General features: G+C 58.7%; 1 protein-coding gene across 1 annotated transcript in view; it reads left to right on the top strand.

Annotated features, from left to right (window-relative positions):
- EVL (Enah/Vasp-like) overlaps positions 1–16877 on the top strand; it is a 110067-nt gene extending 93190 nt beyond the window's left edge. Inside the window, exons 4-14 of the mRNA XM_006839522.1 lie at positions 5417–5480; positions 7571–7635; positions 8465–8694; positions 9014–9135; positions 11283–11343; positions 12384–12447; positions 13749–13815; positions 13897–13944; positions 15493–15559; positions 15769–15826; positions 16840–16877. Of these exons, the coding sequence (XP_006839585.1) occupies positions 5417–5480; positions 7571–7635; positions 8465–8694; positions 9014–9135; positions 11283–11343; positions 12384–12447; positions 13749–13815; positions 13897–13944; positions 15493–15559; positions 15769–15826; positions 16840–16877 (884 nt within the window). The remainder of the gene's footprint in view (positions 1–5416; positions 5481–7570; positions 7636–8464; positions 8695–9013; positions 9136–11282; positions 11344–12383; positions 12448–13748; positions 13816–13896; positions 13945–15492; positions 15560–15768; positions 15827–16839) is intronic.
- Positions 16878–17121: the final 244 nt, after the last annotated feature.

A 17121-nucleotide genomic window follows, 5' to 3' on the forward strand; every position in this document is an offset into this window, starting at 1 on the left:
CTAGGAGGTATAGATGAGGGATCAGGTGCGGAGTGTCCCAGACCAGGAGTGTAGACAAGTCAGGCAGAGGCCAACTCCGGAAGACAGGACACACTGGGGAGCAGGGAGACTGGGGGTGGCGGGTAACATGCACCCATGGGGCGAGGCAGGGCTGTGCTGAGTTCCTAGGGTGGGAGCAGGGGGCCCAGACAGATGCGGCTGGAGAGTCCAGCCCAGGGGAATTTGTAGCCTTCTGGTCCCTCCTGCCTTGACACCTACCATGACACCTGGTGACACTGAGACTTGCGGGTGGGGTCTCCACAGGGGTCCAGAGACTCCTCCCAGCTCCCTGGCACCTGCTGGAATCAGGTAGACAGGAGGGTCCTGATAGGCCTGCTGGGACCTTCATGAAAGATTGAAGTGGGACGGCCCATTCGACGGCCAGGTGCCATATCAGTTTCCTGCTGCATAAGCCAGCGGCCAAGGGAAGGGGTAAGTGGTCAGGATGTGCGAGGGAGCCGGGTCCGTCATGGTCAGCAGGGAGTGGACCTTCCACTGTTCCTGCTTCTGCCACTGTGACTGCACCCTGCTCTGCAGAGTGAACTGTAGGTGACGGAGCTGCCCACCTCTCCCCTCCTGGCGGCTTCATGGGGGGGAGGGGGAGACGTTGGTGGGTGTGCGCTTCCCCACCGCTGCCCAGCTGTGAGGCCTTGCAGAAGCATTGTGGTAGAAGGTACAACGTGGACGATGCACCGGACACCGGGCTCTAGTCCTTAGCTGCATCATTTCCGCCTGCTGCATGTGGTCTGGGGCACGCTGCCCTTTCTGAGCCTGCTTCCCCTCTGTACAACAGGCGAGGAGGCCAAGCCTTGGAAACTGGGCGGATTCATAGCAGTAGAGATGGGGCCGACTTAGCGCGGTGATTGTTTTCACGATGTGTGTGTCTTGAAATGAGCGTATTGGGACGGGGTGTCCTGGCCTGAAAGCTTGACCACTGGCTTACACATGACCTCGGTGGTCTCCGCAGTGGGAGTGCCTCCAAGGGGGCTGTTAAGTTCTGGCTGCTCTGTCAGTGGGGCAGAAGGGTCGCTCGGACCCCCGGGGCCATGTAACTGCAAGGGCTGCTGGATGCTTCTCACTGCGTGGCCTGGCATCCCCACCTCTTCCACCTCTTCCTTTGACTCTGTCTCCTCGCCTACAAATAAGTCTGCAGGTCTTTTAGTCCTGGCTGGCTTCCACCACTGGGTCATCCTGGAGTTGACTGTGTTGTTAAGTACCGTCGAGTTGGTTCTAACTCATAGCAACCTGTGTAGAGTTTCCAAGAAGCAGCTAATGCGATTAGCAGTCCAGTGCTTATCATAACTCGAGTGCTACTCCAGGATGGTCAAATGATCTGATTAAGGCAGCAAAGCAGAACTGTCTCCCCATCCACCACTGGGGGCCGGACAGGAAAAGCCCCAGAAACTCCCACAGGCTCCATGAAGCAACTGTTAAAATGGGGAGGGTGGCTGTCAGGGCCATCCATGATCGAGAGGTGCAGTTTCTGAAGGCGGAGGGAGGAAGGGGTTGTGGTGAGCAGACCTCCAGTCTGGGAGACCATGTCCCAGCTCTGTCACTATTCCAGCATGCCCTTGGCAAGGTGACTATAAAAAGAGTGAATGCATATCTCAGAGATATCCTTCAATTTGGCCCCGTGCCTCTGGGGCAAGAAGAAAAGGCGCTGTGAACGGAGGAGGGGGCGGGCTGGAGAAGCCCCCCAGTCTTAGTGTCACTCTGTCATTCCAGAAGGAAGGGGTCCACTGGAAAAAGTAGCCAGCAGAGAAGTGGCGGAGGGGCGGGGACTCTGCCCAGTGTGCACCAGGTGTCTGTCATCTGCTGGCCAGATACCCCATCAGGCATCACTGAACAGGTGCTGGATTCTTTGTGGCTAGCACTGCGGAGTGCTCAGGTTCCATCTTCTGGAGGGGCCCTGAGGGGACCGTCCCATGGTGACTGTCTGGGAAGCAGCATCTGGCCTCATCAATGTTAATGGTGGGCAGGAGGAGGCAGTGCGGGAGGCTGGGGACTCAGGCTGGGGACTCGCTGACCCAGCCAGAGCTGTTTCCCAGGGAACTTGCCCCAAATGTGCTAATTACAGGCAGAGTGCTTGCTACTTGTGGGTAATTAGGGAATTTACCACCATCCAGAGACATTTACTATCTTGCTCGATTTCCTTCTTTGTAGGGACAAAGGGACATCCTTCTCACCTAGTAGAAACCCAGGCCCAGTCAGGGAAGGATTCCCCAAGGCACTAGGAACGCCCAGGCTCCCTGTGGGGCAGGGAAAGAGGGCAGTAGGCAGGAAGGGCCACAGCTGGGCTGGACGAGCTGGCCTGGGCTGGGCTCTCCAAGAGCTACGGTGGTGCCTAAACCACTGCACAACTCCCAGAGCCTCGCATCCAGGGGATCCCACATGTGCAGATGTCACTTTCCCACACCCCTGTGGGTGTACCTCCCCCACCCCATTTCCGCTACCCCTTCCTCTCACCAGCTCTTTGCTCCTGAGGAGGGCCTTCATTTCAGCGATCTCGAGTCCAGGTTTAAACCTGGTGCTTACCTGCCAAGGAGCCTTGGTGGCGCCCCCATTCAGTGCTCAGCTGCTAACCAGAAGGTCAGCGGTTCAAACCCACTAGCCACACTGCAGGGGAGAGACCCTGCAATCTGCTCCTATAGAATGGGCAGTCCTCCTCAGTGCTGAGGGAGCTCTCTGAGCTGGCCTTGACCCTGCAGCCCCCACCTGCCATGTGACTGTAAGCTGGCTTTCCAATCTCTGCTGACTTCTGGTTCCTAGAAGAGCGCATGGGGAAAATGAGCCCAGTGTCGGATGTCAGGCCAGTGACAGCCAGCCTGATGCAGAGCACAGGGGCGCTCAGTCTGCTCTCTTCTTTCCCATCCCCACACTGCCTGTCGGGCTTGCGCTCTGTGCTCGGTAAGGGTGTCTCACCTGATCTAGTCCCATTCATGGAGCTCAGGCCTCCATGTGCATGCTGGGAAGTCGGGGCCTGCCAGCCTGTTCCCTGACTGACTATGTGCTGATGTGTCTTAGTGAGCTGAGGGCGGGAGGAGGTGCTCTCCTCCCCAGAGCCCCCTGGTCCTTGTCCATCTCGCAACACATCAGCCAGGGGGCCAGGTTCTCCTTCTAGCCCACCTTGCAGCCTGGCCACCCTCCTCCTGTGAGCCAGGGACCACTTTCTGGAGGGAAGGGGCCTTGGTCAGATCCTAAGTCAGACATAGAAGCCTGTGGAAGGGTGCTGAACAGTACCGGGGATCCGCTCACCTCAGCCTATCCCTGAACTGCCCCTCAGCCCCAGCTGGTGATCTGTGTCCAAATCTCGGCCGTGAGAGCCCGTGGTCACCCTGTCCAGTCCTCGGCTGATGGACTGGACAGACGTTCTGCCTGTTGTGTTGCAGCAGTTACAGCCGTGTGAAGAGACTCGATTTCGACTTGAGCAAGTTTGAGATGAGCAAGAAAGGGGGAGGTGTATGTTGTCGGAGCCCCCACTGACTGGGCCTGACCCTGCCTCTTGGCAAGAGCAGCTCCCAGACTCCCCAGGCTTCACCTGCTCCTCTCAGGCCCATGCTGCCACTAGACTACGGAGAACAAGCCCACCAATGTCAAGTCAGTTCTGACTTAAAGGCGCTAGGGTTTCCCACCGCTTCATCTTTCTCCCATACAGTGGCTGACTGGTGGGTTTGAACCTCTGACCTTTCACTTAGTAGCCGAGCACTTAATCACTGCAGCACCAGGGCTCCCTGTGGAGAAGAAAGCGCCCCATAAAGTAGAAAGCGGGGTGCCTTTCTAACAGCCCAGGCCAGTCAGATTGGGCTGACTAAAAGACCAATCGAGTTTGCAGGTATACACGAGTCAGCGATGGGCTGGGGAGTAGCCAGCCCGAGGTCCAGGGGGGGCGCCCTGGAGACAAGGCAGGGTGATGCAGTCATGCATGGGCCCCGGCATGTGGTCTGACGTTTGGTGTCTACAGATCAGCCAGGGGTCCCTGCTAAGCCAGTGACTGAGGCCTGCCTTGTGGGCTGCTTTCACCTGGCCACCTCCCCAGCCCATGTTCTTCCCCTGGTGCTGGCCCTCCTGAGCCCGGAGTGTGGGGAGTGTGACCAGCTCTGCCGAGGCCCCTCTGCAAGCCCTGAGGCTTATGAGGAAAACAAGGCTCCAGTGTTCGCCTTCCCAGAAGCCCCCCGGATTGCGGGAGGGGGTGAGGGCGTAGGAGAGGTGTCGTGGAGGAAGTGACTCTGGCAGGTAAAGGTGGCAGTTGTTGTGAAGTGCCGTCGAGTCGGTTCAGACCCATAGCATCCCTGTATAGGGTTTCTGAGGAGCAGCTGGTGAGCTTGAACCGCCGATCTTGTGATTCAAACTGACTTTGCGGTCCAGCTCATTAGCCATTAGCCCACAGTGCCACACCAGGATGCCAGAGGTGGTAGAGGAGGATCCAGATGACAATAGTGTATGTGTTTGGGGCTCAGAGCAGGGCAGAGGGTCCATCTCTGGGCACAGCACGTCCTGCACCCAGCCCCAAGCTCCCTGGGTGATCTGTGGGAACTGAAGGGGCAGAGGGTGGAGGATTGCCCCGTGGGGCAGCAGCAAGTGGACTGGGCAGCCCAGGCTCTGGGGGAGGAGCTGTCCCTCTCTCCTGGACTGTGACTCCAGGCCCCTCCACACCACAGGCCCAGATGGACAGACGGATGGATAGGTGTGCATGACTCTTCAGAATTCTGGGAGCCTGCTTGCCTGTGGAGACTCACTCCATTCGGTGTGCTGCCCACCATCCTAAGGGCCAGAGACTTCGTCAGCCACCTCTTACTGCCAGTGTAGCAGCTGCCGCTGGGCCTCAGCTCCCTTCCCTAGAGCAGGGAGCACACTTCATAACATGATGGTTCCTCAACATCCATCAGTTAACAGGAGGGGAAGGCCTCGTGCCCGTAGGAGTTCTCTCTCCTTGCTCTGTGGGGCCTAAAATTCCGACTGCTGGGCCAAAGGTGCCTGTGTTGGGTGGCTGGCGGAAGGGTGGGGACTTGGTGTGACCCAGGCCAGGCCAGGCTGGCAGACTCAGATCTTCCAGCACCAGCCACACCGGCCTCATGGGGCCTCGGGTCCTAGGGAGGGGACTGACCCGAGCCCTTTGGCCAGGGTGCTAGACAAGGTCAAGGGGCGTGGTGTGGGCCGAAACCAGATTTTCAGGGCTTGAGGGAACAGTGAGGTGAGCAGGTAGAGGATGGGGGGAGGAGCTAACAGGGATGGATTTTAAGCCCGTGAAATGTGACCATGTTTATTGGTTCACAGAGAAAGAGAGCTATTGGGGAGGGCTGCATGGGTGGCAGGCCCACTGACAGGCATGGTCACAGGGGCCATCCCTCCACTGACCACCGTGCTTCTCTGTCCACAGGCCCCTCCGCCCAGCGACAGGTACAGAATGGCCCCTCCCCAGATGAGATGGACATCCAAAGAAGGTAACGACCCCGCCTCCCCCAGCAGGTGTGCATGGGTCCGTCCGGGCCATCAGAGACCCAGACAAGGGCAGGGTGGCCAGCTCTCTGCCGATCCTGTCAGAAGTCAGGACCAGGAATGACCGACTCCCTGTGGCCAGCCTGCAGGCCCCACATACATCAGTCATGTGCCCAAGGCCTCTCTGCTGGCCCTGGCACCAGCCACGCTGCCTCTTCTCTCCTGGGAGCCTGGGCCTGTTGGCACACCCCACTGACCTCCTAGCTGAGGACTGGCACAGATAAATGTCCTGTGGGCACTCTGACCTGCAGCTGCCCTGGCAGAGAGGGCGGGGCACCTGGGGGACATGTTTCTAGGACTGAGGTCCAGAAGGGTCTGTGATGCCCCATCCCCCAGGTCACATCACCAGGAAGTAGAGGTCAAGGCACGAAATGGGCCTGCCATCTCCCTTCTAGGCTCTGAGCCCTGTTCTAGAAAGCTCCAGGGTTGTGGATGGAGCCTGGTAAAGCCATTAAAAAAAAAAACCAACTGGTGTTAAGCCTTGTTGCCCAGCTCAAGGAAACGAGGTAAATGGATGGAGACATGCTCCCTGGTGGTTTGGGGACCCATCCCTACTCCTCCTCACTTGTGCTGACCTGCAGGAAGGCAGAGCTAATAGCTGACAAAGCCTTTAACATGCTCTGTTTCATTTTAACCCTCACCCCAACACTCAAATCAAAAACCCCAAACCAGCGACCCTAGAGGGCAGAGTCGACCCACCCCTCGGACTTCCTGAGACTAATTTTGACTGGAGTAGTAGCCGCCTCTTTCTCCCTCAGAGGGACTGCTGGGTTTGAACTCGGGGACTGGCAACTATCACTGGTTATCAAGTGAGTCAGTGGAGGCTCAGAATGGACATGGCCCTTGTTGGAGGTGGGCCCGGGACTGACCTCAAGTTGGGCTTGACCTCTCTTCATCAGGTCTAAGGGGGCCTTCCCCACTGCCAGGTGCCCACCAGCCGACAGGTGCTTGAAACAAAGCCCGGGCCAGCAGCCACACTATTACTTTGGTCCACAGCCCCCAAGTCCCCAGGGAGCTGGCTGCTGAGGGTGGATCTGATCACAGACTGAGTGACCCCTTGTGGTCAGGTTGTTGACGGCGAGAGGGACCCTCAGCCCCACCCAACTGTACTCCGGGTCACACAGTGGGCGAGGAGCCGCCTCTTGGCACACCACTTTGCTGTGGGTGTTCTGCTGCTAAGTGAAGAAACAAAGGCAGCCGCTGGGTTAGCATGATCTACAGACCCCTCAGAAGCAGACGGCGTGCTGATGACATGTAGGACTGGAAAGCTAGCCACCCTCGTGGTCTTGTCATGCCTGTTGGACCCCCCTCTTCCCTGACTCCATGGAACCCTTACTGAGCTCCAGCCCCATGCTCCCACCACCTTCCCCACCGTGGGGCCATCACTGCAGGCTGTCCTTGGTCCAAGCAGCTCCTCCAGTCCCTTGCTCCTGGTTCCCAGCCCCCAGATGCTGAGGACATTCTCCTATTTGTAGGTGAAGCCACTTTGCTGTGAGAACAGGGCCGGTGGTGCCCACTGAGGCACAGGTGCTGTGTGCTAAACGTGCTATGTGACCCTCTAGACGGAGGTGTCTGCTCAGGGTCCCTAGAGCTGGAGTGAGGATGTGCAGCCAGGTGGCCATTTCTCCTACAACAGCGGTGCCCGTGACTGTCTCAGAGAACCTGGCCGGCTGCAGTGTGAACAGGCGCCTGACGGGCTGGGGAAAGCTTGGCCATGTCAGTGAGTGGAATTAAACTGGCCAGCTGATTGTCACAGTGGCCTCTGAGCGCCTCCCTGTCCAGGTGTACACCGAGAACGGAGATCGTGTTGGCGCTTAGTGTTGGGCACCTAGGGCTGGCCATGTCCCGTCTCCTCCTCCTTGGTGAAGGGGTCCAACAACACTGGCAGTCAGAACCATGGTTGGGCAGAAAGGGCCCCTCTAGGCTCAGGCTCCAGGGCAGTGCTGAAACCTGACTCTGCGGCTCGGGCTGGGAACAGAGCTGCGTTGTTCTCGGGCTCCTCAGAAACCGGACCTGCTCCGCTGATCTTTTACAGACAAGTGATGGAGCAGCAGCAGCAGCAACGTCAAGAATCCCTAGAGAGGAGGGTCTCCGCCTCAGGTGAGAGCCCCACCTCTGCCCAGCAGACAGCCCATCAGGACGGTGTGACAGTCCCTTCCGACCAAGTAAGGGGAGGGACAGAGCAGAGGTCTAGGGGATTCGCTCGTGACCCCTGCCCACCCCTGACTGGGCCTCCCCTTGCTCCTTCCTGAGCACCTTCCCTTGTGTCAGGCACGGGACTGGGGACATGTGATAAGACAGACACCATCCTGCCCCCAGGGACTCAGTGGCCAGTAAAGGAGACAGATGGACACTCCTGTTGCTTGGGGCACATTGTGGCCCAGCCAAGTGTAGGTGCTAACAGCCCACAGAGGAGCTCAGCTTGGGTTTCCACCCTGAGAGTGGAACGTAGCCCTTGAGGGACGAGGGTTTTCTGGGAACAAATACGTAGGTTCTGAGTTTTATATTATAACGGACAGGATACTGTCACGGCCCTTGTCTCACTTAATCCTCTCACTCACCCATGAAATGAGCACGTGACGCTAATCCTGTTTAACGCATGAGAAAACCAAACTCCAGCTGGTTACAGGTGCCCTGTCCTGGGAACACAGCTCAGCGCTCTGTGCACGCACGGTCCTCCCCAAGCCCTTCCCCGTCACCTCACTGCCTCACTCACCCAGCTCCCACAGCGCCATCCACATCCTCCGAGGCCTTCCTGTCAGCTCTTGACAGGCCAGGTGGCACTTGTCACCTGTGACTGTCATCAGTTGAGTGGTGTCTGCCTTGCTCATGCCAGGGTCAGCCTTGTGGGAGGACTGCTTCTTGTCCCCCTGACCAAGGGGGCCGCGCACACAGCTGAGCTAATACGCCCGCCCACTGTCTCTTCCAGGGCCCATCCTCCCTCCTGGGCACCCATCGTCAGCAGCCAGCGCAGCCCTCTCCAGCAGTGGGCCTCCACCCCCCCCCCCGCCACCTGTCCCACCCCCTCCCACGGGGACCACCCCCCCACCCCCGCCCCCACTGCCTGCAGGAGGAGCACAGGGGGCCAGCCATGACGACAGCTCCGTGTCTGGACTGGCCGCTGCCCTGGCCGGGGCCAAACTGCGCAGAGTCCAGCGGGTAAGATGCCAAGGCCAGGCAGGCATGGGTATGAGGGGCAGGCTTCTCCCCGTCAGAGGTCGGAATGCATAATCGCAGGCGTGCACTCAAATGTGTGCGCACACAGGTGTACACTCAGACATGTGGAGACATGGGTGTACACACTCATACGTGTACCCACTCATGCACACATGCATGTACACATGTGTGCACAACTATACACAGCTGCACACTTAACACCGGCATGCCCACACTTGCGCACACGGACCCGTCTTCCCCATATCAGTGCTCCTCCCTCCCCCGACGCCCGAGTCTAAACGGGCACATCCTTCTCCTTTAGCCAGAAGATGCGTCTGGAGGCTCCAGTCCCAGCGGAACCTCAAAGACGGACCCCAACCGGGCGAGCAGTGGGGGTGGAGGGGGCGGCCTTATGGAAGAAATGAACAAGCTGCTGGCCAAGAGGTGGGTTGTTCCCCCACCCTCGAGCCCCCTAGGCCCAGCTAGCAGAGACCGTCCTCACGGGGCCAGTCTGCCCACCTGGTTTGAGAAGTATTCTCACTGTAAGAAACATCAGCCATGGAGCAGCGCTGTCTGGATCAGACGTCAATGTGGAGACCACTGAGTTGGGCAGTTCAGAGAGCAAAGAGGAAGGTCTGTGCCCAGAAAGAATGACCCATAGCGTGAGAGACACCACAGGACAAGCATCTGAAGAGAGAGCCCCACCCTTGTCCCAGGGAGCTCTGCCATCTCTGCCCCCACAGGGAGGGCAGGGTGTGGCTTTGTTGTCCCACCAAACCTGACCAGGTGGCTCATTGAAACCACCTTTCTCCACTGGGGTGCAGAGCTGGCTCTCTGTCTTCCCATGTGGCCTGGTAAGAGAGCGCCTTTCCCCTGGCCCCACGCCCTACCTACTCAGAGGCCCTGTACCCCAACTGGGTGTCACCTCTTCTCCTTCAGCCCCTTCAGTCCACCCTGAGGCCTCTGAGCACAGGTCAGGGGACCCCACAGTGGGAGCAGGGAGGGTTAGCCCCGCACCTGCCAGCCCACAGCATCAGGGCCTCAGGGGAGTCCTGGGTGACTTCTAAAGACGGAGCTCCATGCGCTGGGCCCGGGGAGACAGAACAAGCGAGGGCCCTACGAGAGCCATCTCAGAACAGGAAATTTGTAGGAAAGCAAATCCTAGCGTATCCACCAGTCCAGAGCCGGGGGTTAACAGTCCCAGCTCTGCCTGGGACAGACGAGAGCAGCTGCTTTCTCTGTGAGGAAGGAGGGGGCACTGCTGCCAGGAGCAGGACAGCCGGGTGACCGTGATTACCACACAGTGTTGGGAACTGCTGGATGGGGCTCTCCACCAGCCAGGGAGGTTCCTATTTCCTGGGAGACTCCACGCGGTCTGTCTCACAGGTTTCAAAGATGAACTGGCTGCAGGGGAGGGACTGGATTGGGCTGGAAGAAGTGGTCATGAGGCGGCCAGTCAGGAGACAACGGCCATGCAGGTAGAGCCGCTGGCAGCTGGCCCTGCAGCATTGGAAGTCTGAGCAGTAGAAAGGAGACGGGTTTGAAATAAAAGGCAGAGTTAGACTTGACCAGGCGCCCTTCGGTGTTGTGAGGAAGAAGTTGATGTGGAGGCTGATCTCAACCCTGTTGGGATGAGCAGCTCGGTCAGTAAGCATTTCCTGACTTGGCAAGGCTGAGGAAGGGAGCCCTTGGTGAGGTGAAGGGGGCTGCACATGGGACCCATCTCTTTATGAGTGACGGGCAGCATCTCCGCAAAACCTAACACCAATGGAGACTTGCCTTTGGGGAAGCTGAAGGGTCTATTCCTACAGGTTTGGGAGTTGGCCAAACTGAGGGAGAAAGAAACGTGTGTTGCTTTTGCTAATAAGGGCCATTGAGTTAATTCCAGATCATGGTGACAGGATCTGCAATAGACCCAAACACTGCCCAGCCCCGCACCAGCCCACAGTTAGGTTTGAGCCCAGTTTTGAAGCCGCTGTGTTAAGCCGTCTCATTGGGGGAGGGTCCTCTTTTTCTCTAACCCTCCACTTTACCAAGCATGATGTCCTTCTCCAAGGACACCTCACATGGTCCCTCCTGACAATGGTGCAGAGTAAGCTGCAGCCTCCGCGTGCTCACGCTAAGGAGCGTTCCGGCTGCGCTTCCTGTGGGCTCTACTGAGGGTGTAGGGAGGAACCTGCCCGGCTGTTCAGAGCCTGCTCTCTCCTGCGCATGTCCGGGCTCTAGGTCGTACTTCAGAGTGGGGCGGTACTGGAGGAAGGATTCTGTCCCTAGGCTTGCACTGTGTGTCCTCCAGAGCTGGGGACAGACAGACCTATGTCCCAGCGACCAGGCCACCCACTGGCCTTCTGAGGGTAGAGTGGCCCTTGAACCTGGATGCTCTGGGGACTGGGGACCTGAACGCTCAGTGTGGGTTCACAGGCCTGGCCGTATAGCCACTGGCAGGTGGGATGCCCGGACAAGCTGCCTTCCTGCCCTGAAACAGGCCACAGTAGTACCCACACCAAGGGGTGCTCTGGGTACCAGTGGGCGTTCACGTTCAGTCTGAATCCTTCAAGTGCTGACTGTCCATCTTCCCTTTCTGCGTCCAGGAGAAAAGCAGCCTCCCAAACAGACAAGCCGGCTGATAAAAAGGAAGATGAAAACCAAACAGTAAGCAACCCCCTCCACCCCCTCACCCCCCACGCTGGCTTCACAGCTGGGCTGCTGAGTGGGGACCCCTGCAGCACTGACCCTTTATCTCCCCTGGAGCTGCTCCTGCCCCGCCCTCAGGGCTCAGCTGGGGTCCGGACCTGCCAGAAAGCACCTTTACAGGGTGCAAAGCAGGCATCACCCAGGGCCGGGCCGGGCCGGGCCAGGCCAGGCACAAGGGACTGTCAGCTGTGGTGTCTTCACTTCCAGATGGTTTCTTGAAGACCCCACAGCTCCTCCGGGCCTTCCCACTTCTCCTGAGACCACCTCAGCTCACCTCAGCTGCACATGGTGGCAGGTGCTCAGGGCCCATGCCAGCCTGACCCTACTCCCAGACTGACTTTCAGCCCCACGAACCCCGTGCCATACACTGCCCCGCCCCGCAGGACCCAGCACCCCTCCTGTCACATCAAGACCTGGGAGGGTGGGCCCTACATCCTTCTCACCCAGAACCCTCCAGCTAGCCCAGCATAACTTTGGATGGCCCGGGCCTCCATCCTGGGAGCAACAGGTGACCACAAGGTTTAGGTGCTGTGTACCTGGGCTCTGCCCTCAGCTCAGACAGGACCCCAGCGGACTCTCTTCATCCCACCACCTTCTTCCTCCTCCCTCTTCTCTGTCATCGTAACTGCCATCTCCTGTCCTCATCGGGGCCCCCTCCCACTCCACTGGCCTCTAAAGAGCAGGATTGATCTGAGAGGCCCCTCCACAGCTAGCCACCATGAAGCTGAGGGACAGAGAAGTGGACCACCTGAGGGAGAAGCCCTGACCTGCAGGGGCATTGTGTGCACCGAGCATGGAAGGACTCCAGGGACTTGCCCTCGAGGACTGTGGGACCTTCATTTCTCAACAGTGTCCATTGTTTCTGATCAAGACAGCACACGTCCTCCTAGAAAACGTGGACAGGCAGGGCCGTATGAACAAACTAGTCCAAAGGCTGCCCCCTTAGGCCAGCAGCCTTCCTGAGCTGACTAATTGAAGAGTCTTCTTTTCTCTTCCAGGAAGATCCCAGTACCTCCCCATCACCAGGGACCCGAGCCGCCAGCCAGCCTCCTAACGCCTCAGGTAAGGGGTGCCCTCCTGAGACCACGCGGCCAGGGAGGACCCTTGGAGGACATGCACCTGAAGAACCATCCCCCTTGAGGAGCCCCTGGCTCCAGCTGGGATCACCACACGCATCTCGGGGGGAGGCTGGGCAGGAGCACCAAGAAGGACTATCGAGAACTGGGTCATGTCTTCCACCAAGGTGGCCACTTTGTCACATTGTCATAGCATTGTCCCCCCTCCCCCGTTACATACCGGGGCAGCAGGCTCACACCAGGCAGCACTTATCTGACGGCACATGTTGAACATGGAGAACTAAGGAAGACTGGGACCAGTCCTCTCAACATTCCAGTACCGGAATTCCTGCCACCTCAGAAAAGCCAAAGCTTGCCAACCTGGCTGACTCCATCGAGAACAACCCTTTGTTGTTGTTGTTGTTGTTGTGTGCCGTGGAGTCGGTTCCGACCCATAGCGACCCTGAACAGGGTTTCCAAGGCTGTAAATCTTTATGGGAGCAGAAAGCCTCAACTTTCTCCCACGTAACAGCTGGTAGTTTCCAACTGCTGACCCTCAGGTTAGCAGCCCAATTTGTAACCACTACACTCCCAGAGCTGCTCAGATTTCTCCCAGTCAGCCTGTGATGGGTCTGTGTGCTGAGGAGAGAGAGCTGGCTCACGGTGGGAAGGAGCAGTTGAGCTCAGTCACTCAAAAAACATGGGCCTTGGGTCCATCTGGCCAGTGCTGAGGGGGAGGCAGGCCAGCCGTGTGCTGTAACTGAGGGCTTGAATGTGTCTGCCCCATCCCCATCAAGACGGGGTCAGCATGGTGCCCTGGAGCTTGGAGACCCCAGAGCGGGTATGAGAATCCCACAGCCCTTAAAACACTGGAGTCTCAGGCCCAACCTGGGGTCTCTGCCCACCCTGCAAGTCAGCAAATTCCATTCACTTCAGAAAATCTCCTGACGTGCAGTGAAACTGACTGGTTGTTGTCCAGTCGGTTCCCACAGCCAGCAAGCCAGCCCTCAGGCCCCGATGAGAAAAGGGCAGAAGACCACGGGGGGAGGGGGGGCAGAGTGGTCATCAACAACAGACACACAGCAACACAAAGCTCCCCAAAAGAGATGGAGACACAGAGTGCCAGAGAGCGTCCTCCCCAGCCATCATTGGGGTCCTCTGAACCAGCGAGAGGTCCAGCATGGGGAGGCCCACAGCCAGATGACAACTGGGCCGGGGGGTGGGGGGGGGGAGTCCCAGAGCAGAGAATACTCAGGGTCCCACCTGCCTGACGGGTGTCCTGCCAGCTCTGACCCTTCACCCTGACAGAGGCTGGCCGGAAGCCCTGGGAGAGGAGCAGTTCGGTGGAAAAGCCAGTGTCTTCCGTACTGTCCAGGTGAGCCAGCCCAGAAGGCCGGGCATCCGGTGGGCGGGCATGCACGGCTCCTACTCACATCTGCTTCGTTCCATTGCCTAGAACCCCGTCTTTGGCAAAGAGCCCCCTCCAGTCACAGCCTCACTCTAGGTACCGACAGCCCTGTGCCCATGTGTCCCCGTGACTAACACACCCCGTCTCCTGTCTTGTCACTTAACACTGCGCTTCTCTCAGACCCGGGGAACGCTGGAGAGACTGGGCTCACAGGCGGGGGGCTGGGGCTGGGGAGGAGACGTGTCCAGGGGCCAGGGAAGAGAGTCCCGCACGGAGCTCAGACCTGGACTCGGATTGCTGGCATTGGGAACTGCGGAGCTCTTGCCCGACCTGTGTGTCTCCTGTGAACCAGGTGTGTCTGCTCCCGAGGCTGGGTGCCCACTGTCAGAACAGCGCCCCAGCTCCTCGGCAACACGCAGAGCCCGTCTGCCTCTACAGACTCTACTCTCCTGTCACATTGCCCAAACCAAAAGTGTGACAAGAGGGTAGAGTATTTGGAACGGAAATCTGAGACAGCCACATGGGACAGGAGCCAGGTGTAGCCTGACTGTGCAGACCCCTAGAACCTGAACCCAGGGAAGTGAAGGGGCTCTTGTCACAGAGGTGACGTCTGATCGTGGTCTTGAACGGGCCTTGGTTGGGTGAGGCCTGCACACTCTGGTGAAGGGACACAGGAAGGCCTTGGGCAGCTAGGCTCCATGCTAACCAATCCCTGCCCACAAGGAGCTGCTTCTCTGGGCAGAAGGCCTCATGTACCACAGGCAGTTGCTTCTGGGAGTGCTCTGGAGACTGGCCTCCACAGGAGTGGGGCAATGGGGGTCTGCAGTGATGGGGTGAAACAGCTCCCGGGGGCGGGGCCATGATATGTTAGGACAGTTCTCCCGGCTGAAGGAAGGCCCTGTGGAGGCTCTGATGTTACAGCCCCAGGAGCTCATGGCTGCCAGAGGGTTGGGGAGGACTTGCTGGGGCACCGTGGGCATGAACAAATGGCAGTAGACCCTTTGCTCGAACCCCTCTGAGCTCTGAGTCAAGCATTGTTGTCCTCGAGTATTCAGGTAGGGAAACTGAGGCCCAGAGAAGGTAAGATGTTGAACTAGGGACTAGAGCCCACAGGTGGACGTGGAGGGCCCCCGAGCCCAGCTGGACCTGGTTACTCACTGGGGCCAAGTGACTCAGGACTTGTCCAGAACTGTGCGTGCATGGCACGTCTTCCATCCCGCTTTCTTTGTGCTGGACACCAGCCACGCTCACTCCCAAGACCACAGGTTCTAACTGCGTCCTTGTCACCGTGAAGACGGTGGACAATGCCAGGAGACCCAAAAGAGCTTTTTAGTAAGGGTCCTGCAGGCAGGGGCGAGACGAGGAACGTAGGCCTCGTGGAAGTGGAAGCCCCTAGCAGTGTCGGAGTGTTGGGCTCCCAGGTCTACTTGTCGGCCCAGGTTGCCCTACCTGTGTGAACTCTGAGTCGGAGCACCCAAGTCCTGATTCTTGGGCTGGGAAATATGGTCACTGTCTCGATGGAAACCCCCTGGAGTCACTGAGAGGGACTGGCAATGTGGAGTCTATCAGCACGCCCAGCAGGGTGGGCGCCACCAGGCCCTGCCAACCACTTCACCGCCTGCCCCACCCCCCCACCCCCCACAGGATGAAGCCAGCTGGGAGCGTGAATGATGTGGCCCTGGATGCCTTAGATTTTGACAGGATGAAGCAGGTGAGCTATGAAGGGGCCAGGCAGAGCTGGCAGTGGGGAAGGGGTGCCCTGTGCTCTTGTCACACCCGCCAGGCCATAGTGCTGTTAGCTCTGGGCCTTCCTACGATGCCCTGAAGTGGGGTAGCAGGACCCGTCTCCCGTGCCCCCAGCTATGGCTCTGCAGGAGGCTGGACCCCCTGTCACTGCCCCATCCCTGCCCCCCCCCCCAGGAGATCCTGGAGGAGGTGGTCCGAGAGCTGCACAGAGTAAAGGAGGAGATCATTGAGGGTAAGTGGGCCCCGCCCCGGGCTGCAGAGCTGGCCAGTCCACGCCAGGGTTTTCTGAGGGGAGACCAGTGCTGCGGGGGGCCCTCAATCAAGGAAACAGGGCTCAGAAGGTTACGTGACCCACCTGAGAAAGCACACCTACCCATGGGTCCGATGCCTTCCCATTCCCCACACTTCCAGACCCAGCCCCCCTCCTGCAGTCAGTTGTACTCTGCAGCAAGTCCAGCCACACCGGAGGGTGGGGGTGGGGGTTTCCACGGCTGCCATCTCTATGGGAGCACACAGCTTCCTTTATCTTTTTTTCCGTGGAATGGCTGGTGGGTTTGAACCACCAACCTTTTGGTGAGTCCAGGGCTCCTGCTATGGACAGCACTGGAAAGGAAGGATGAATGCCTGCAAGCCCAGTTCCGGCTTGGCCACCTGCTATCACCAATTTGTGACTCTGAGGACAGTTGCTCAGAGCATGGCCAGGGGCCTGGTCACTGAATCATGTCCACCCGTCCAGTCCCCCGGCCTTGATGGGACCACTTGGTTCTAGAGCCAGAGGACAGGGAAGGGCTGGGCAGGACCCGTTCAGCCCAGGAAGTAGAGAGCAGCTCCCATTGCCCTGCGGGCCTGATGCCCAGAGGCAGCCCAGTGAACTGGGCAAGAGAGGGCTGACCATTCTGGGGGTCCTAGACCTGGCAATCCCTGGCCAGAGATAAGGAGTGAATATGTGAAGACGGGGAACAAAGCTGGAGCCCAGAGGTACACCCCAGTGCTCACACCTCCCAGGGCCCTCCATGAGAAAACTGGGCCTGCAGAGGTCTCAGGGCAGAAACAGGTAGCCCTGAGCAAGGCTTGAGCTGATGCGGGGAGCAGGATGGGAGAGCAGATCACAGCTTTGGTCTCGATCCTGCTGAGACCTCGGAGCCCCTCCTTCCACCCGTCCTGGCTGGTCCCGGGCCTGGTTAGCAGATCAGGGTGCTATCGCCCTGCTCTGAGCCTTCCCCACACCCCCGTCCTGTTCCCCAGCCATCAGGCAAGAGCTGAGTGGGATCAGCACCACATAACACGGGGGTCCTGCCGCTGGCCGCCAAGGAGAGGGCACATGTTGAGCGGACGTGCTGCGTCTCAAGTCTTCACCTGTGATAAATACTCAAAAGGAGCAAACGGTTCGGTTCCTGGATTTTTAGATTCTACCAGACAGAAGATGCAGCTCCCCCATCTCTTTTATATTTTCTATTTGCGTATTTAAGTGTACAATCTGTTTAGAGAGGAAGCCCCCAGACCACACGCCTCATTAGATGGGTTTGC

Source organism: Chrysochloris asiatica, unplaced genomic scaffold (assembly GCF_000296735.1).
Source record: "Chrysochloris asiatica unplaced genomic scaffold, ChrAsi1.0 scaffold00025, whole genome shotgun sequence".
NCBI classification, from domain to species: domain Eukaryota; kingdom Metazoa; phylum Chordata; class Mammalia; order Afrosoricida; family Chrysochloridae; genus Chrysochloris; species Chrysochloris asiatica.